At 52.0% G+C, this 20,844-nt stretch overlaps 1 protein-coding gene across 1 annotated transcript in view; it reads right to left on the reverse strand.

Annotated features, from left to right (window-relative positions):
- Positions 1-20,844, reverse strand: part of TG (thyroglobulin) — a 253,327-nt gene that overhangs the window by 110,073 nt on the left and 122,410 nt on the right. Inside the window, exons 36-40 of the mRNA XM_045453613.1 lie at positions 15,274-15,408; positions 13,557-13,721; positions 8,221-8,440; positions 7,108-7,201; positions 4,024-4,183 (exon numbers count right to left, since the gene is read on the reverse strand). Of these exons, the coding sequence (XP_045309569.1) occupies positions 4,024-4,183; positions 7,108-7,201; positions 8,221-8,440; positions 13,557-13,721; positions 15,274-15,408 (774 nt within the window). The remainder of the gene's footprint in view (positions 1-4,023; positions 4,184-7,107; positions 7,202-8,220; positions 8,441-13,556; positions 13,722-15,273; positions 15,409-20,844) is intronic.

The following is a 20,844-nucleotide window of genomic DNA, read 5'->3' on the forward strand; positions in this document are numbered from 1 at the left end:
CTGACAGCTCAGAGCCGGCTTAGGACTCTCTCTCTCCCTCTGCCCCACCCCCCCACCCCCCGTCTCTCAAAATAAATAGAAATAAACTTAAAAATAAAATAAAATATGAAAAGCGCTTCTGGCGTCGAGGGCTCTCGGAAGACTGTTTTCACTCTGGGCTACCACGGAAGATGCTGTGTATGTTGATCACAGGAGATAATGTGCATAGACTCAGTAAGTGCCAGGGGCCATTGCAACTGCTGTGGTCCAGGGGCAGCTCTGTGCCAGCTACTGGCCAAATGCAGAGCCAGTCATGACCATAACACAGCCCTGCCTTGAAGAAGCTCCATCCAGGGAAAGAAACGGGGCATTAACCCTTGCGAGCCCCTGCTGGGTGCCAGGCATCCGCCCTCCACCCACTCTACCCTATCATCTGCTCATACGTCTCAGTGTCGTTTGAGAGATGGGCAGCCTGTGAGCGGAGGCAGAGGGAGGGAACTGCCCAGAGCCCCTGGGTCCCACAGAGCTGCTCTCAGACCCCGTTCTGCTCAGACACAAAGTCCGAGCCGTGTAGGACACTGGGCTCAGGCTCGACTCAAACTAGCCTGTCTCTTCCCAGACTTGCGTGCTGAACTGCAGTTTCCAACTATTTAAAATGGAAAAGGGGAGGGGCGCCTGGGTGGCTCAGTCGGGTAAGCGTCTGCCCTCGGCTCAGGTCACAGTCTCACAGTTTGTGAGTTCGAGCCCCGCGTCGGGCTCTGTGCTGACGGCTCAGAGCCCGGAGCCTGCTTCAGAGTCTGCGTCTCCCTCTCTCTGCCCCTCCCCTGCTCGCTCTCTGTCTCTTTTTCAAAAATAAATAAACATTAAAAAATTTTTTTAAGTTAAAAAAAAATAACATGGAAAAGAGGAAAGACGAACGGGTGAAGCACAGGGAGGCCTTAGGGGCAGTGAAACTATTCTGTAAGACACACGATGGTGGACACGTGTCATTATACGTTTATCAAAACCGTAGAATGTACGATACAAAGAGCGACCCCTCCTGCAAACTGTGGGCTTTGGTCAATCATAAACTATCAGTGTCTCCTCATCAGTGGTAACGAGCGTGCCACACCCACGCGCAAGGTTAACAATAGGGGAAACTGAGGCAGGGGGAGAAGGAGTATATGGGAACTGTCTACACTTTCTACTCAATTATTCTGTAAACTTAAAACCACTCTTAATGGTAAAATCTATTATACCTCTTTTATTTTTTTTTAATGTTTATTGATTTTTGAACGAGCAAGAGAGAGAGAGAGAGAGAGAGAGAGGGAGAGAGAGAGCACAAGTAGGGGAGGTGCACAGAGAGAGGGGGACAGAGGATCCGAAGCAGGCTCTGCACTGACAGTCGCAAGACTAATGCGGGGCTCGAACTCATGAACAGTGAGATCACAACCTGAGCCGACGTCGGATGCTTAACTGACTGAGCCACCCAGGCGCCTGTCTATTATACATTTATTCAATGGTAAAGGGGATGGTGTGTTGGTGTCACAAACTTACTGGGGGTTCGTGGAATTGCACACCAGTCCCTTCCCCTTCCTGAGCATCCCCTGGGGCTGCGGGCACCTGCGTCCTCTGCAGAGCTTTGTCAGGGGACACACTGCGGCGGGCAGGTGGGCTGACTGTGGTCAGAGAGGCTGTTGTTTGCATCCTAGCGCCTCTGTGTCTCAGTGTCTCTCCGGATGCATCGCTTCCCTCTCCTGGCGGAACTGCAGGGCGGCTCAATGGAAGAGAGGCAAAAGCCTGGGAATGTGGGGGGAGCTGGGGAGTCTGGTCAATAAAGCAAAGAAGAACCATCTGTGGCTAAAAGGATGTAAAAGACCAATCTTACTCTGTACACGGAAGAACAGGGAACCCAAAGGGCACTTGTAAACATCCGTGGGAGCAAGCCACGATAGATTTCTCCTTGCTGTTTGAGCAACAGGATGCAGAGCCCGGAATGCACTCCTAATTGTGGGGCATGGGGTTCCTCGACCTCTCTGAGCCTCATGGTTCATCTGTGCAACGGCCCTTTGGTACTGGCCTCACAGAGCTGCCTTAAGAATGAAATGAGGTGGGGCGCCTGGGTGGCGCAGTCGGTTAAGCGTCCGACTTCAGCCAGGTCACGATCTCGCGGTCCGTGAGTTCGAGCCCCGCGTCGGGCTCTGGGCTGATGGCTCAGAGCCTGGAGCCGTTTCGGATTCTGTGTCTCCCTCTCTCTCTGCCCCTCCCCCGTTCATGCTCTGTCTCTCTCTGTCCCAAAAATAAATAAACGTCGGAAAAAAAAAAAAAAAAAGTAGGCACACAGAAAAAAAAAAAGAATGAAATGAGGTAATCCAGGAGAAATGTCTGGTGGAGACCGGCACTCTCAACTGTAACTTTCCTTCTCCCTCGCAGTTTTGCTTTAAGCACAATGAACAGGCAGCATTCCAGATCAGGAAGGAGAAGGGTTGGGCGTTCTGGAAACTTCCTTTGCCTCCCCCAACACTGTCTCCACCGGCAGCAGAAATGAGTCTGCCTTCCCAGAAGCACACAAATCCTCAGTAAGATTACACTCCACGAAACCGTCACCCCCCCACCCCTCGGGCACAGGGGACGTATGGAAATTTACTCTTCCCTGTCTGGTAAGGCTCTGTGCCAAGGAGCCGGCCCTGTCTGTGGAAAGCTCCACCCGACTACGTTCAACAGGATGAGTTCTGAATTTCACCCGCCTCTTCAGAGCCGGGAGCTACTGACTTAGCAAATCATCGTCAGTCTCGTGTTTGACAAGAGGAAAGAAAATCCAGGCAAAGTTTTCAGCGCTCTAGCAGTCGACCCCGTTCCCTCCGAAGGAATATCTGAAATCTTTATGTCATCCGTGTTTCCCTCGTTGGCATCTGGTGGTATTTCGCCTTGACTTGGTGCCCATTTTGGGTTTGTCGTGCAGGCCTAGAATCTTTTCACGGCGCTTGAGGCTTCATGCCATGTGGTCTACCCAGCCCTCGTTCCCCAGCACTGCTGAGTTCCCGCCCATGCTGGATACCTACCCACTCACTCACATCTTAGGTGAGTCCATCAATCTCGCCATGCTACCTTCTACCTGCCCATCCTTACTTAGCAGGTCGGGCATTCAGGTCTTAAATGAGATCCTTGGAGAACAGAGATGAAGTTCAGTGCCTACCTGGAGGACCCACTACCGTATCTGAAGCCCTTTCACATGTACGACCTCCCTGGAGCCTTACGTAACTTTGGAAGTTGGGTAAAATCGTTCCCATTTTATAGAGGAGAAAGCTGAGACTCAGAACCGAAGGGTTTTATGAATGAGACTCAGACAATGAATGGCAGAGCTGGCCCTCAGCTCTTCAGATTCCCAGGCCAGCGTGTCCACCGCTTGCCATGGCCGTTTGACAAATACCCACCACTGGTGGGGGCTGGACGCGGAGGAAGAGGCAGACAATGAAAGTGTCCGGGCCTCACCTCTGCCCTGGGTGCTGGTGGGGGAAGTGGAGGGTGTAACCAGGGTGACAAACGGTTGTGTGACTGGATAGGGGACAGGATGACATTCCCAAGTGAGGCTGGCATTCAAGAGGAAACAGGAAGCATTACTGACACCCGCCCTCATGCGGAGTCAAATGGCTTCCCTGTGGGCCCAGGACCTATAATCCATTTCTATCCCTTTCTAGAGCCAAGTCAACCTCGGTGGTGAATCCTGGCTCTGTTGTTTCTTAACTATCGATATTAAACAAGGGTTTGACCTTCTGGGACCTCAACACACACCCACCCACCCCCCCCCCCCACACACACACACACACCAGAAGATAAAACACGTAATGGAACAGCTTCAGCACAAAGTAAGTGCAGTCGGTGGCAACAGGGCGTCAGCATCACTGGAGGGGTCTCGTGGCGTGCTGGACGTTCCACTGAGAGCTCACCGGGCTGGAGGAGGGCCGGGCACCAGGAAGGGACAGATGGGGCTCTGAGAAGAAGGGGTTGGACACACACATAGAGTTGGCCTCAGCTCAGGGGTGAGCAGCCACACCAGCGACTCACCAGAACTCAGGAAACCGAAGACACCCACTCGGGAGCTGGCAGTGATGACGACGAGGTTGCCAATGGCGGCCAGGAAGGAGCCATCGATGGCCAGCTGCCCTTCACTCCCCCTGCCCTCCACGGTGTTGTGGAAGAGCACTAGCACGGACGCGTTGGGGGCCTGTGGGGAGCGGACAAATGTAAGGCTACACGTTGGCTCCTTCTCAGCCGGCAGAGCTTGGTGAGGGCACCTTTCCGAAGAAAGTGCCAGATTCTGAGCCTACACGTGACTCTTCCTGGCAACTCTGCCTCGTAAGCACACTGAGTCCCACGTTATGGGCTGAGCTGTGTCCCCCCAAAACTCACAGCTTGAATCCCTGACCCCCATGACCTCAGAATGTGACTATATTTGGACAGGGTCCTATAAGGCAGTGATTAAGCTAGCGGGCCCTAAGCCAATATGACTGGTAGCCTCACAAGAAGGGGACGTTTAGGGGCGCCTGGGTGGCTCAGTCAGTTGAGCGTCCGACTTTGGCTCAGGTCATGGTCTCGCGGTTTGTGAGTTCGAGCCCCGCGTTGGGCTCTGTGCTAACAAACAGCTCAGAGCCTGGAGGCTGCTTCAGATTCTGTGTGTGTGTGTGTGTCTCTCTCTCCCCCTCCCCTCCTCATGCTCTGTCTCTCTCTGTCTCTCAAAAATAAATGTTAAAAAAAAAAGAGGGGACATTTGGATGGAGACACACAGAAGAGATGCCATGTGGAGACACAGGGAGGAGATGACCATCCACTGGCCGAGGAGAGCAGCCTCAGAAGCCAGCAACCCTGCCGGCCCCTTGGTCTTGGATCCCCGGCCTTCAGAATCGTGAGAGAATAGATCTCTGTTTACGTCTCCCGGCCAGTGCTGTCTTACAGCATCACCAGTGCACTAATCGGCCTGATGTCACCCGATAAGCTGTTTTGAAACGTGAGCAGGTGGCGGAAATGGCAGCCCACGGCAGACCGGGAGCCCATCGGCTGGAGCTATGCAGTCCTCCAGCCCCTCGGTTCTGGCCCCTAGTTTATTCCGGAAGGCCCTCTGGGTCCTCCCCGGTGAGCCTCTTTAGTTTGGCCAGCGTGTCCCTGAATCCCACCCTGGGGGTACACAGCCACCTTCTACCATGAGCCGAGAGCAAGGCACTGGGCTCAGCACCTACGCGTGTTCCTTATTCAGTCCTCAAGCTCCAGGAGCATGCGGATCGTTACCATGCCCACTTTACAGATGAGAAGGCAGAGGCCTGGCGATCTTACATAGCTCGTCTGAGATCACACAGCGAGGGAGGGAGTGGCAAGGCAGGACTTAAACCCAAGCTGACCCTTCTGTTAGAATATAATGTTCCCTCTGGGGGACGCGAACTTGACTCTGGGCCGCGGTGTGTGCAGGACCCCAGGTGCGTCTTGCTCACTCAGTCCTCCCTGTGCTGTGACGGCTCCAGCCACGTGCCACGGGCTCTGACACGCATGCGTTCCCCACCAACAGCAAACACTGGTTGAGGACCCGCCCCGATGGATGGCACGCTAAGTGTGGTCGCCTCGGGCGCCCCCTCACAGCTTCCGCCCCACAAGGCCGATGCTCTAATGACCCTAAGCACCTCGACTCTGCGGGTGCGAACGCTGAGGCTCAGAGCAGCGAAGTCACTGTTTAAAACACGTACGGGGAGGAGGCGGCTGACCCAGAATTGCAGCCTCAGCCCCCTCCCAGCACACTCCCCTGTGACATTGTCCCACTCGTGGTCATCTCATGTCCCCCATCAGCCATCTCCTGACTCATGAGACTCCATGCAATGTTTTATTTAATTCTTGCGAGAACGTTATGAACCAGATGTTGTTTCTCTCCCACTTTCAGAACCGGTAACTGGATTACACAGAACGTGATTACCTTCTCTAAGCCAGTGGTACGGGGGGTCAGTGGAAGTCCAGCTGGGCGCCGGACCTTACTCCGGCATCCCAGGTATGGGGTGACCAGCACCAGGCAGAGGGGACCTGCTGTCTCCCTTATCCTAGGCTCTGTGTTCTTAGTGGTGCAGCCCACGGGAGCTCTGACGTCTGAGAGGCCTCGTGACCAAGCTTACTCAGACCATCTTGCTGACGTCAAACGTCCAAAGGGCAGTGGAATCTCACTGCTAGCGGGCTAGGGGACCAGGACGCTGTAGCGTGGTCACCGGCACCATGGCGTCTATCGACACTGGGCTGGCGTCACCAGAAACTCATGTTTCCTAAACCTTATCAGTTCCTTTTTCTCTCGTGCACTCTGACCCTTCCCCCCAAAACAGGAAACTCAAACATTTAACACCAGGGTCATGGCTGCTTCTCAGGCAGATTCAGGCTTCAAATCGGGACAACCAGAGTCAGGGTCGCAGCTCCAAGCCTCACCCTCCAGGACTGCCCCAAACGACACTCCGGGGCGGGGGGGGAGGGGGGGCGGATGTCCCTAGGAGTCCCTCCTAGGGTCTTCCAAGGACAGTGCTGTTCATTTCCTCATGCGTGGGTGAACGGGAGTCAGGCTCCGCCCTTTCCCCCCGCTCTTGCTCGGGCTCTCTCCCACTCTCAGAGCCCCGCATCACTGACCCTCACCCACCGCCTGCCTCACGCCTCCCCACCCACCCCTGTTCAAGCGGCACCTGCTGAACACCGCCCAACACACCTCCTGTCACTGTGTCCTCTCAACACCGTAGTCAATTGATACTTGCTTCTCTGTTTCCGCCCTTCCCACTAAGATGCAACTCCCTCTGTCTTACGCGCCGCTCCGTCCCACCCAGAGCAGTGCACCCCAACACAAGCCCTTTGTGAGTATTTCTCGGAGAACCGAAGCAGGACAACTGTGCCTCATCTCCCGTGGCGGGGCGGGGGGGGGGGGGTGACCTGGGGATGTGGGGAGGATACGGTGAGGCCAGGTAGGAACCAGGGGGACCCCTGCTTATTCACAGAGCCCAGAACCAGACAGGACAGCCCTGGGGGGGCAGACCTGAGCCTGCCACGGAGGAGAGGAGTAAAGGGCCTGGCAACTCCGGGGACAGGGGGTTTCTAACGGGGCAGTTTTCAGGGCAGACAGTCAAGGGCGTCAGAACTCACCACATTTTGAGGGACAAACACGTTAAGATACAAGCAATCCTCGCTGACTCCGGGAGACGTGGGTGTCCTGGTGCCTGGCTGCCAGCAGCTGGGCCTGGGGATACAGACTCTGTGACTTCCAGGTAAACGGCCGAGGGCACAGGCCTCATCTTCCCTTCTTGCCCACTGTCGGCCAGAACCCACTGCCCCGGCCAAACGCCCGCTGGGCCACCGGCTCTGCAGCACTTGGGCGGCTTCGGGCGACGGGCAAAGGGAGTGGCAGCACGTGAGAGGAACAGCGGGACCCCCCCCACCACTCTCTCTGCCGCCGTGGGCGGTGGACCGGCCCACCAGCCAGCCATGGGAGACAAGGGACAGGGCTGGGCCAGCTGCCTCAGGGCAGGGCTGCAGGAAGGGAGAGCGGAGAATTGTGCTCTTTCCCAGGTGAACACACGCTGGTTCGGAAAATGGCAAAATCTCCAGTGTGGCAACCGTTTAAAGCGGTGGGTGCGTGGGAGGCGGTAAGGGAAACCGACGTGGTGGATGAGGCAGGAAGTTAGGATTTGACCTTTTTTTTTTTCCTTTTTCTAAAAACTCCTTTGAAGGCTGTTCCTATTGGGAGGGAGAGCCCTTTTTAAATGTTTTTCATTCGCTCATGTGCTTTTTTTCCCCTCTCTGCTGTATTTCTCAGCCCCAGCGAGTCAGCTGTGGCCAGGGGGCCGAGTTCCAACTATTTGCAGACTAGGGCCAGCGATGTGCGTATCACACACACCCGCAGGCACGGCCCATAGGAATCGTCCGTGAGGACCCTTCCGAAGCCTCTCTTTCCTGGAGGCAAAGTCCAGGAATGTGCGTGCTGAAGAAGGGGGGTGCCCGTTGCCTGGGTCCCCGAATCACCACATGGGGCAGAACACAACAGCCACTCCATCACCAAATTCACTTTACGGGAGCAAGATAATGCTATCCGGAGGGTTTATCTGTTAGCGCACCTAAGGCTGCCTTAACACACTTCCCGCCCCCATTCACTACTCAAACCGGAACGCATGGCTCTGTTACCGAGTCTCGCTCTGGAGGACCCGGATGGGAGAGGAGTTCTCTGCGCATTCACCAAAATGTATTCCACCAGATTCTCACCGTGGCTGGGTGGCATCCCAGGACCCGGTCCAGTTCAAGGGCTCCGGTGCCCGGAAGCGGCTCTCGGCCAGGGGCGGGGAGGCATACGGAACTCCCAGGAACTGATCCACCTGCTTCCATGACGTGCCCACCTGAACGGCCCGGGACCTGCCCAGCAGCTGGCCGTGGAGGGTGATGGTCACAGAAGGTGCAGGTGTCCCAGAGCTGAGCAGAGGGTTGCCTGTCGGGAGGACAGTTGGGGGGTCAGGGAGGGAAGGAGACGACAGTGGGTGCTGCATTCAGACAAAACACTGCTTTCGCACTGTAAAAATGCAGGTAGTTCACTCAGACCCCAACAGCCTGAGTCCAGTCAGGTTACTTTCCAATGTGAAAAAAAAATTAATAGCAAGTACAGCTGATGTTCACGAGACACTGAATGTCTGCAGCTCACAGCACCAATCCCCTCTCTACGTGCGCTGCCTCGCTGATTCTCCCCACCAGAGGCCAGGCAGAGCTTAACCCCGGATCCGAGCCCTTCCTCGGCTCACTAGGGCCAGACATGAGCTATCATCCAGGATTACTTGGATTTTTAAAAAGAACAGAGGGATACAGAACGTGCAAGGTCTGGAGTCAGGCCCCACCATCGAACACATCAATTATTTCCGGGGCGAAATGTGTGGCTTACTCATACGAACAGGGATGAACAGAGCATCTGATTTCTTCAGTTACTCTCGGGCAGATTTGGCCACCAGAGAAGTTTGCTACAAATTCACACAGCCACAAAAAAATTGTTTTCTAAGTTTTAGAACTTCAGGGTTGCAGAAATGACGCTGAGGCACCGTGGGTCCTTATTTGCATTTCACTCCTAAGAAAACAGATTTAGGGGCCAAGGGTGGGTAGCTGCCAGGACATCAAGGTGTGGCATTCAAAGCGTTTCTGGCCCCCGACTGTGGCCACTGCCAGTTCACATGGGTCCAGGGCCAGCTCGGGGGCCCCTCTCCAGGCCACTGCCCTGGCCTGCAACACCCTCTCTCCCTTCCTGCGTTCCCCAGGTCCATCTGGCCCATCAGGTCAAAGTTAGCGCCACCTGCCAGCCTGCCCCACCTCCAGCACCTTCCACCCCCTCCTTGTAATGCTCACCCCCCTCTCTGCAGTCCTCGCTTATCCCCTCCACCACATCTTCTGGCATCCATTAATGGAGTCAGTCAACTTTTGTTGGGACCCTGGCTCAGGGCCAAATACCATCATCTGGGACTTGGAACAGGCCTGTGTCTGATTCCCCACAGGGCTTAGGGCCTTGCACAAAGGAAACGCTAAATGCTGGTGAAGAGATCTTCTATTTCTGTCACCGTGTGCGTGTGTGTATGTGTGTGTGTGTGTGTGTGTGTGTGTGTGTGTGTGCGCGCGCGCGCACGCATGCGCGGGGCGGGGAGAGAGAAATTTCTTATTATTTCCAGCAGGTGTGTTTGCTTTGCTCAGCTCCACTGTTGGCTGATTGAGAAAAGTTTTGCTGCTTGCTCTGCGGACCAGTCTCCACATACTGTTCCCATGAGGACAGGAGAGGAAGCAGACAGACAGGACAGATGTTTACCCCTTCCTCACGAGCGGGGCGTAATGCAGAGGTTCAACTGGAGGTGACTTTGTCCCCAGGGGGCATTTAACAATATCCGGAGACATTTTTGGTTGTCCTAAGGGTCTGTGAGAGATGCCAGCTGCTGACATCTAGTGAGTAGAGGTCAAGGACGCTGCTAAACATACTGCAATTTGTAGGACCGCCCCCAGGGCAAAGAACGGTCTGGCCCCGGAAGTCCATGGTGCGAGGGTTGAGAAGCCCTGGGATGGCGTGTGTTCAGGACTTTCAGGCCACCGAGGAACATCGTGAGGAGGAACCAGTGGATGGTCCAAGGAGGCAGGCAGACTTGGGCTTGATGTGATGCACCAGCTACTTGGGGAAAACTTCCTAATTCTTCTGACCCTCAATCTCCCCCTGCACAAGAGGAATAGTAGCAGTCCCTACAATACATAGATGTTGGGAATAAATAACATGATGTCTGTGGTGCTCCAAGCCCAGTGCCTGCAAGTGGCAGCGGCTCCACAGGTGTGTGAATGAATGAATTGAAGGAAGAGAGGGAGGAATGAAGGGTAGGAGGGAGTGGGAGAGGGAAAAAGGAAAAGAGAGAGAGGAAGGGAGGGAGGGAGAGAGGGAGGGAAGGGGGGAGGGAGGAAGGAAGGAAGGAAGGAAGGAAGGAAGGAAGGAAGAAAGGAAGGAAGGAAGGAAGGAAGGAAGGAGGGAGGGTGGGAGGGAGGAATGGAAGGAAGGAAGGAAAGGCAGGAAGGAAGGAAGGAAGGAAGGAAGGAAGGAAGGAAGGAAGGAATGGAAGGAGGGAGGAAGGAAGGAAGGACGGGAGGGAGGGAGGAAACCATGAGTGAAACTTTGTTAAAAAACACTGCAGTCCTAGTAAGAACTCAATGGAAACTCAGGATGGAAGCAAATGGTCACACGTTTTAATCTGGTTCTCAGCCCACAGCTCCTTCTCGCAGGACCTGCTTCAGCTGTAAATCGCAGGATCTCGGGCAAGCACTCAGGACTGAGGGTGGTAAAGCACCAGAACCTTCAGACTCCATCCCTTTCCTTTGCAGGAAAATAGCCACATTTCATGAACGTGGCATCTCTGAAGGAGGAGCAAAGACAGAAAATATAAAAGCTAAAGACTGTTGAGGGCACGCAAGCCTGCTTTCTCACGGACACTGGTATTCAACCCTCCCTCCAGACGCTGCCCAGCGAATCCCAGACGGAATGAGCCCCAACATGGGGAAAATGTTAGATGTGCAGTTCTCTCTTTTGAAATGGTTTGCAGAAAATGATGGACTCTTTCTAGAAGAGCCACATATTTAGGCCACATGACTACTTAGCTTAAGAAAACGATCAGTAGCCGTATGTGTGCACGAGGTGCGAGCGATGCCTGTGCCGAAACACACAGGCAGGCGTCTTCAGCTGGAGGTGAGCTCTGCACACTGAATTTGCACTGCACAGAATTAACAGGGAAACAGTTTAATTTGTTTTCCAGAAGCTAAACCTCAAAGCCAGGCATCTCTCCTCAGCAGGATTACCGTGCAGATTAGCTACACTATGGGTGAGATAGACTACTGCAATCTAACCTGACTAAATAGTATAAATGTCTATGTAGGCGAGGAGACTTGAGACTAGAGGCCCAAGACCACAGCATATGGCAATCAAAGCCCTCCCAGGCCTGGAAAGCACCCCCAAGGTCTAAAGGCTGAGGGAGGGGAGGGGACAGAGGGAGAGGAGATCACTGGATCAAGACAGGCCTGGGAACCACCAGTGCTCTAGGGCAGGGTGGGGCCAAATGCAGCTGGTGCCTGGTTTTGTAAATAAAGTTTTATTGGCACACAACCACACCCATTGATTTACGTATTTTCTGTGGCTGCTCTTCCGCTAAAGTGGCAGAGTTGAGTAGTTGGAACAGACGCGTAGAGCCTAAAATATTTATCTGGCCCTTTACAGAGAAAGTTTGCCCGTCTCTGCTCTAGAAGATAAGATGGCAGAAAAAGGCAACATTAAAAAAAAAAAAGTTATTAATTCCATCCCATAAGCAGGTCTAATGGGGGAGGTGCTTCCCCCAGATCCCCAGCTCCCACGAACCCTGTTAAAGGGTTCTTAGATGTTTCAGTTAGTGATGGATTTCTAGGTTGCTCTCCCCTTGCTGGCTTCATCCCTGTATCCCCAGCACCAGCACGACGTCGGATATGTAACAGCACCTCACTGGATGCTTTTAAATGAAACCGAGCCACAGAAAGCTGCCCTCTCCATGGTGACTATGATTCGGTAGTGACGTGAGGTGGTTTAGGGCGAGCAGATTGTATCTAGAGATAGGAAACCTGGTTCCAAGTTCCCATTCTGTCACAGCTAGCTGTGAAATCAGAGAAGTGGATTCGCTGGGCCAGAGTCTCTTGATCACTAAGATGGGATGAAAGCCTTATCTTGCCATCTCAGGATTGCTGTGAGGACCAGCTGAGATAAGGCACGGGACAGAAGAGTCTGAACTATAAAATGATCATAAATAGTAGCCCATTTGATTACTTTGCTACGAAACTCAAAGGCCAGTGGCTTCCATATCTCGGATAAATGAATAAAGGCGGCACAGAGAAGTTCTAGCTTAGAAACAGGGTTTCCAAAAAACAAACAACCCAGTGACGAAATGGGCAGAAGACACGAATAGGCACTTTTCCAAAGAAGACATCCGGATGGCCAACAGACACATGAACAGATGCTCAACGTCGCTCCTCATCAGGGAAATACAAATCAAAAGCACGAGGAGATCCCACCTCACACCTGTCAGAATGGCTAAATTAACAATGCAAGAAACAACGGGTGTTGTTGATGAGGACGAGGAGAAAGGGGACCCCTCTTGCACTGATGGTGGGAATGCAAACTGGTGCAGCCGCTCTGGAGAACAGTATGGGGGTTCCTCAAAAAACTAAAAATAGAATTACCCTATGACCTAGCAACTGCATCGCTACGTATTTATCCAAAGGATACAAAAATGTTGATTCGAAAGGGCACATGCACCCCAGTGTTTATAGCAGTGCTATCGGCAATCGCCAGACTGTGGAGAAAGCCCAAATGTCCATCGACTGATGAATGGGTAAAAAAGATGTGGCATATATACGCAATGGAATATTACACAGCCATCAAAAAATGAAATCTTGCCATTTGCAATGATGTGGATGGAGCTAGAATGTATTATGCTGAGCAAAATAAGTAAATCAGAGAAAGACAAATGCCATATAAACTCATTCATATGTGGAATTTAATAAACAAAACAGATGAACATACGGGAAGGGGGAGGGAAGAGAAGAGACGGAAACAAACCACAACAGACTCTTAACAATAGAGAACAAATTCAGGGTAGATAGAGGGAGGTGAGTGGGGGTGGGCCAGATGGGTAATGGGTACTGGGAGGGCACTTGTTATGATGAGCTCTGGGTGTTATATGTAAGTGCTGAATCACTGAATTCTACTTCTGAAACCAATGTTGCACTGTATGTTAACTAATTACAATAAAATAAAATAAAATAAAATAAAATAACCATAATTGTATATGTGTGTGTGTATGTATGTATGTATGTATGTATGTATGTATATATACATACAGGGTTTTCATCTTCCTTCAGTCCATCCCAAATGAATGCCAACTTTCCCAGGATAACTTTGGCCAATTTTTTCTTAAGAACCTCAAAAGCCACTGCTCACAAGTCACCACATGCTTGGACGATCCCTCCCAGCTATATCCAGGCCCTCAGAAATAGCCACAAAGACACAGGCTGGGACTTACTCAGCTTCCGGTAAATGTGGGTGGCCTCTTCACGGAGCAGAAGCCGGCAGTTCTGGGCCTGCAGGCTATGTGTGCAGATCTGAGTATCAGCATAGAATACACACCTCACAGCACCAGGTCGGGTCTGCAGAGTGGTGACGAGGCAGGCCTGGTGACGGGAACATTCTACAGAATAAGAGAAGAGTGAGGCCTGGGCCTCAGAGATAGCACCTCAGCCATTCTTCCGTTTGATCAGGCATCCAATCGTGCATCCGGGAACCCATACATCATCTATTCATCCATCAGTCCACCCATTCATCCAGTCATGTATCTATGAATCCGTGCACCTGTCAGTCTATCCATCTAATCATGTATGCTTCCATCCATCCATCCATCCATCCATCCATCCATCCATCCAATTATGCATCCATCCATCCATCCATCCACCCAATTATGCATCCATCCATCCATCCATCCATACATACATACATACATACACATAATCACTTACTTATTCATTTGAACATCTACTATACATCCCTGATACTGTGCCAGGGGCTGGAAATAGAATTGTGGTGGGGATGGGGGGTAGAACCCAACTCTTCTATAGATCTATCTTCCACACAAAAATCAGGTTTGGGGTTGTTTATTTAATTCACAAATGTGCTCCTGTCATTCCCTTGTTTGAAGCAACTCCCTGGCTCCCCACTGGCTTTGGGATTAAGTCATACCAGACAAAGCTCTCCATGCTCCAGCCCTTGTCTTCCTCTTCAGCCTTATCTCCCTGTCCAGCTCCCCCATCATACCCACAATTTTCCACCAGGGATTATGTCATTTTCCATGTGCACCAGGTCCTGAACTAGATAATTTAAATTATTCATGGCATTAAAGATTTTCAGTCCTAAGAACAGCTGTGAAAATGGTGTTGACTCATTTACTTGGGCAAGCTGTGAACTGTCTAAGGGCCTCATTCACAGCCCAGTCTGTGCTATGGCAGCACACAGAATTGTGCAGTGCACAACCTGTACATCTATACACGGCCCTTTCTGTAAGATGTGCGTATTTCTATCCAATCCTGTCGGTGAGGGGATTCATGGAATCAAAGAATTGGAGGAGTATGAATGTTACTCAACCTCAGACTCTTGCAGAAGAGAGAGTCTTTGTAGAACATTTTTATCACATGGTTATCTAACTTTTGTTTAAATACCAGTGACCAGAAACCCTCTAAAAGAAGTATGTGTCTGTGGACAGCTTTGCCTATTAGAAGCTTCTTTATTTTGTATTGAAAAATATCTCTTGAAATTTGAGTTTTCCCCATAGGTCTTAGCTTTGCCCTGTGAGCCTGGCCAGGACAAGTACATTTCTTCCTTGCCATGATGGCCCATCTATAATCTGAGGACAGCTATCCCAGCTTCTGCTCATCTCCTCTGTCTCCGACTAGCCTCCTAGATCCTTCCTCTCATCATCTTCTGACCTGGCTCAACGTTGTTCTCTGTCTGGCCAGCTTACTCCCTTGGAGACCTTGACTATGGTCTGCCCTGCAGGAGGATGGGGGTACTATACAGGAGGGCGCACCCAGAGTCCGTCCCCAGGTTCATCCCTTCCTGCCCAGCACACCAGGTCATCTTGGGGTCTCCCACGTGCTTCCGAGGTCAGGACGTTGGCAGCGCTGTGTGAGGCCCCGTCCCAATCAACCACCCTACCTTGGAGGGAGGGAGGGGTGGGAAACTCCCCTTACCCAACAGACAGAAGTCTCTGGCATCAGAGAAGTCCCTGGTGGCGGCAGTGCTAACGTGGGCAACATCAAAGTTCCTGATGGACGGGTCAACAACTGCTGCGGAGAGGGCCAGGGACTGCCAGGAGCCCAGAGCGACTAGGAGGGAGAGCAGGGGACGTTAGTCACACGCAGCTTTCCATGTTGTGATGAGAAAGACAATGGGGTGCCACCTGGCACCCCGAAGAAGCAGCCCCAGGGCATCTTCCCTGCAGCCTCCATTCTCCTGTGACCCCATCCCTTGATCCATGTTTCCATCTACAGTGATTTAGTACAAGTTTTTAGGAGCCAAGTTCTATGCCCAAGTCTACGGATACGAGGATAAAACAACGACAACAAACCATGGCTGTTTCTATTAAGAAGCTCCCAGTAGAGTGCGGGAGAAGTAAAACAGAGAAGGCCAGCATCGTAACGCAGGTGTCACGACTCAACAATCAGAACGAAGCTAGGTAACAATGACAATAGTGGATGTAGGGCTTCCCAGACACGGTGTCACTTAATCCTCCCCAAGCCCTCAAAGGAGCAAAGACCACTGCCTTCATAACGGACGCTGTGGTGTGCAGCCCGGGCCACCTTTCAGGACCCAGCCTCTCATCTCCCCAGCGCTGGGAAGCTGGTGTCTGGGGGCTCTTAGCCGCGTCCCCTCCAGGAACTGCCTGTGATCTAGGCGAGCCGCTGCCCCTCTCAGGGTCAGCCTGTGTCCCCAAACTAGTCCGTGTGGGTGCGCACAGGCCCAACCCCCTGCCTCAAGATGGGATGACTCTGCAGGGCCAGCCCAGCTTCAGAGCTCACCAAGGGATCCGCGGGGCCGGGGTTTGGTTGGCACAGAAGCCCTACGTCTCCCGCTGCCCCCTCGCTTCCTTACAGGGGCCACGAGCCCCGCGCACAAAACATCCTGCATGCAAATCTCCATCACTGAGTTTGTTTCCTGGAAATCAGCAGCTAAAACATCCTCTTTAAAGATGAAGGAAATGAGATGCAGAGACGTTAACTGGGCTCGCCCCAGAGAGTTCCATTCTTCAGGGGTGGGGCGAGAGCGAAACCCGGGCTTTGCATGCACACAGCCCATGCCCTCCGCGGCTCCAGGGCGCTGCCTCCCGCCATCTGTACATCTGTCACACCAGCAGGGAGGGACTCAGGTGCAGCTGTCAGACATATGGCTTGGCACCTGCCAGAGCAACCAGTGTCCCTGTGAGGACAGAGGTGACCCTGAACGGGGACCTGAAGCTTCCACTATGAAGGAGGACTGTGGGTCAAGGTGGATGAATGCATTTTTCTGTCCACGAAGAGCACTAAAATGGGCAAAACACTGCCTCCCAACCCAGCCCTCCGTGATCGCTGGGAGCGCTAACTCTAGCATTCTCCAGATCTGTTTGGGGGTTGCATCACTGATCGTTAATGGAGAAAAATCTATGTGTTCATTTACTTTTCCTTTCTGTCTCTGGTTTCGTTGTCAGAAGACCACAGTGGTTCTATCCCTATAGTAACTACTTGTGACCATTTATCTCACTTGTGCTAGCAGAAGAGCACGGCCACCTTAGGTGTAGCAATTTACAGTTTGCAAAGTGCTGTCCCTTATCAGCTCAGTGCTTTAAGGGTGTGAACCCAGTGTCTCAGTTTTCCCATCTGCAAGGTGTCATTGTGTCCGATTCCCACGGAGCTCCGCCTGAGTGGTGGGGTAGGGACTCCAAGGCCTCCTTCACAAATGAGGAGTCAGAAACAGAAAGGCTACGTGACTTTCCAAGTTGAACTTGACCAAGCCAGACACAGAACCAGCCCTCTTGGCTCTCGGCCAACACTCTTTCCACCCCCTCCAAGCTTCCTAAATAGCTGAGCACCCTTCCTGGAAAATTGTCCCCAGGTATGAAAAGGTCTTCCTCTCGGACAGTGCCATACTCTTAGCTATATAAGGAAGCCTGTCATTTTTATCTCGAATCTGCCTTTGACGCCCAGAGCGCTAAAATTAGAATGGTAAAACAACCGAGACCACACCTTTTTCTTCTTAATAAAAAGAAAAAAAGAAAAGAAAAAAGAGAGTAAAAGGGTTTATCCAAAGAAGTCATCAAATAATGATACGAGACTTCTGATGGACTCAGCCGGAGAAGGTGAACCCCCTCCTGGAGCTGTGGGGCCGTCCTCAGAATCTAGAGCCACGTCTTTCTGACCTTGGGACCCAGCTTCTCTGCCGCAGACCCCGGGCTCTCATTTTCTTACACGTCCTCCACGCGTTACTATTTTCATGGTCAGTACAAGTGGCGTTTTTGCAACATGACCAAACTGAGCTGCATATTTTTAGGCGGTGAGGACACTGCAATTTCACAGAAGACTTATGATGGGGTTGCAGGACCATCCTGCCAATTACGGGCTTAAAATGGAAGCCCTGGCCGCACTCCGTGTTTAGCTTGATGTCTGGGGGAAAGCGCTTACAATTGAAGGGTAAATTTCATCTCTAAAGTGAGAGTCCGCTCATCCGTCGCCACCCCAGGGCCTGGAGCCAAGTCTCTGCCACACCCTCGTCCTGTCCCCTTCCCCCCAGCTGGCGGGGACCCTAGGACGGGCGGCTGCTGTTGTGCAGAACCCAGCATCTGGGGCTCATGCATCTCATGCAAATTCCGAGAACAAGTTCTTTGTGCATGTAAACCTACGATAAAGCCTGAAAGCTGGGGGGATCTTGGAAGCATTTGTGGGGGGGGGGGGAGTTTACCATCAGACCCACCCAAAGGGTGTTATCTGTGGCATATTGATGAGTTTCCTTCCCCCTCCCCTTCTGTTTCAAATATATTTCATACACTGCAATGCCAGCATCACCTTAAAAAAAAAAAAAAACTCCCCTTGAATTTGAAATGCCACGTGTATCATATATTATTAAGTACTTACATATAAATGAATTTTGTCTGCTGGGTAACCTTTTCTTTTATTCATCTGTTTGTAAATTCTAGCCCTGCCCTCATGCTGCTTTAAGCATTTTATCATCAAAGCCTTCCCAGATTACTTTCTCTTTAAAAAATATTTCTTGGGGTGGCTCTGTTGGGCATCCGACTTCAGCGCAGGTCATGATCTCGCAGTTTGTGGGTTCAAGCCCGTGTTGGGCTCTGTGCTGACAGCTCAGAGCCTGGAGCCTGCTTTGGATTCTGTGTCTCCCTCTCTCTCTGCTTCTCCCCTGTTCACGCTCTGTCTCTCTCTCTCTCAAAAATAAACATTAAAAATAAGAAGAAGAAAAAAATTTTTTAAATATATTTCTTGGCTATTTTTGGCTACTCATTCTACCAGATGAAATTCAAAGCCATTATATTAAGTTTCAAGAAAGCTCTTTTGGGATATTAATTGGAATGTCCTTCAAATTAAAAACGAACTTGGGAGGATTTTAGATTGTATTATGTTTAGGGTTTGATTTCATGAAGAATGGAATGGAACGTTTGCCCCATTATATTTTTAAAACAGTTACTGTTGGCGTAAAGGAAAGCCCTTTATTTGTGTGTGTTTATTTTCTAACAGGATCCTGAACTCCCTCAATGTAACTCGAAGACATGGTTGAAGGGCAGGCTCTCGTCCATGTGGCTACTTTGGAAATGGGGCCCAAACTGGATTGCAGATGCAGCAGTGACCTGCCTCCGGGGGTCTCTGGTTGAGCAGTCCTCTGCGGTAACCAGTTGAGTTCTAGATTTGTCCATTTATTCAACAACCACTCGGCGGCCTCCTCCTACATTCCAGGTACTAGACCTGATAGCAAAAAGGTAGAGCCCGGAAAAATGGACTAATTAGCTAAAAGGTTTAGGATCCTTTCTACTTTCCATCAGTAATTCTCAAACTTTGGTGAATATAAAGAACTTGGTACAAATTCCACAGCCCAGGTGCTGTCCCCACGTCAACGAGCCTTCACCTCTGTGCTCCTTACTAGTTTTCCAGGTGACTCTGACACACAACCAAGTTGTGAAAATTGCCTTCCTCAGTTTCTGAGATATTCTTTTTTTTTTTTTTTTTGATTTGGCCATAATTGATGGTGAAACTGCTTAGGCTGGTGAAAAGAGACAGTTCTGGGATCCAATCTCACTCACCCTGATGCTGTGTGTCCCTGGGCAAGTTCCTTAACCACTCTGAGAAACTTCATTCTTTAAAAAACCTCATGTCTTTGTCTTAAACATTGCCCTTTCTCTGAATCTCTAATAAACACAATGCCTTCAAGTGAATGGCATGTGACCACTAACATCCTGCTGTAAGTGTGCTCATCAGCCTCTTTGCTTGGAGCCCTTCTGAGTCGGCCTCAAGATACTAGTCCCTTCCCCCAGAGCAGAGGAAGGGAAGTGGGCAAAGGAAAAGACGGAGTTTGGCTCCCCTAGAATGACCGCCCAGCCTGGTAAGAACGGATGCCTCCTGGGGTACCCAGGGCTTGGCTGCCCCACAGCCCCATGGGCGTGCGCTCTAGCTGTGCTAGATTCTGCTGCCCCCAGGGAAACTCCCCAGGAGCCACTACCGGGAAGGGGAGAGTACAGGGGGGTGATGAGCCTGCCTCTGAAACTGCCTGAAGCCAGGCAATGAGTGAACATGTCAAGCAGCTGTAAGGAACGGTGGGCTCTGAGCACAGGTCATGAATGAGACCTACATGGTGAAGCTTCCGGGTTCCCTGAGTTTATCCCAGATCCCCATCCAACAGCTCCGTGAATTTGGGCAGCCCACTCCTTCTCTCCGAGCCTCTGTTTCCTCCTCGGCAAACCGGGGACACCCTGAAAACCTCCTCCTAGACCGGTAGTCAGAAATGAGCCACGGGGGTAGCTGGCCCCCCTGCCCCCCACCACGCAGGTGCAGGGGGTGGAGCTTAGTGAACGCAGCCAATCGCATCACCTCTGAGGCATTTCGGTCTGTTTTCTCAAAAACTATGAAGGGCTGAGCCACACCCAAGTATGGGGGGTGAGGGGGAAGTTCCTTAAGGGGTATAGGAGCCCAAAGCACTGCCAGTGACATCCTGACCTCTTTCTAATCCCTGCTCCCTCTTGCCCCACCCCAGCCTGGTCCCTGGGCACCTGGCTTCCTGCCCATCCATCCCTCATTCTCTGCCCTCTGGCCGGGTGACTCCTCCGACTGGTCATAGGCACAGTAGAACCAGCCAGCGTGCCTGGGCCTCAGTTTCCACAGCAGATCTGCTGCTGAATACAGCAGCAAGGTTTTATGAGCTCAGCACAACCCAAAACGAAACCCTCACTCAGCCCTCCATGCTGGTGTTTACCCCCACGTGGTGTTCTTGTTCCTCAGGAAATCCCCCCCCCCCCCCACCGACATCCTACGGTCCTATGGCCTCACCTTGCCCTGTCCCTTCTGCCTGCTCGGCCCCTCTGGGAACAATTCCTTCTTTCCCACCCAGATTCCAGCCTCCTCAGTTTCACTCCGCCTACTGACACCTCCCTCTGGCCACTCTTGCCCCTCTCGAGCCACCGTCGCGCTGCAGCCAGGGCACCGCCCCACCCCATCTGACAGCACTCACTGCCCACCGTCCTCGGGGAAACAGGCAAAGCCGTGGTCGGCAGGGCACGCTCACTGCGG

Source organism: Leopardus geoffroyi, chromosome C3 (genome assembly GCF_018350155.1).
Source record: "Leopardus geoffroyi isolate Oge1 chromosome C3, O.geoffroyi_Oge1_pat1.0, whole genome shotgun sequence".
Taxonomy (NCBI): Eukaryota; Metazoa; Chordata; class Mammalia; order Carnivora; family Felidae; genus Leopardus; species Leopardus geoffroyi.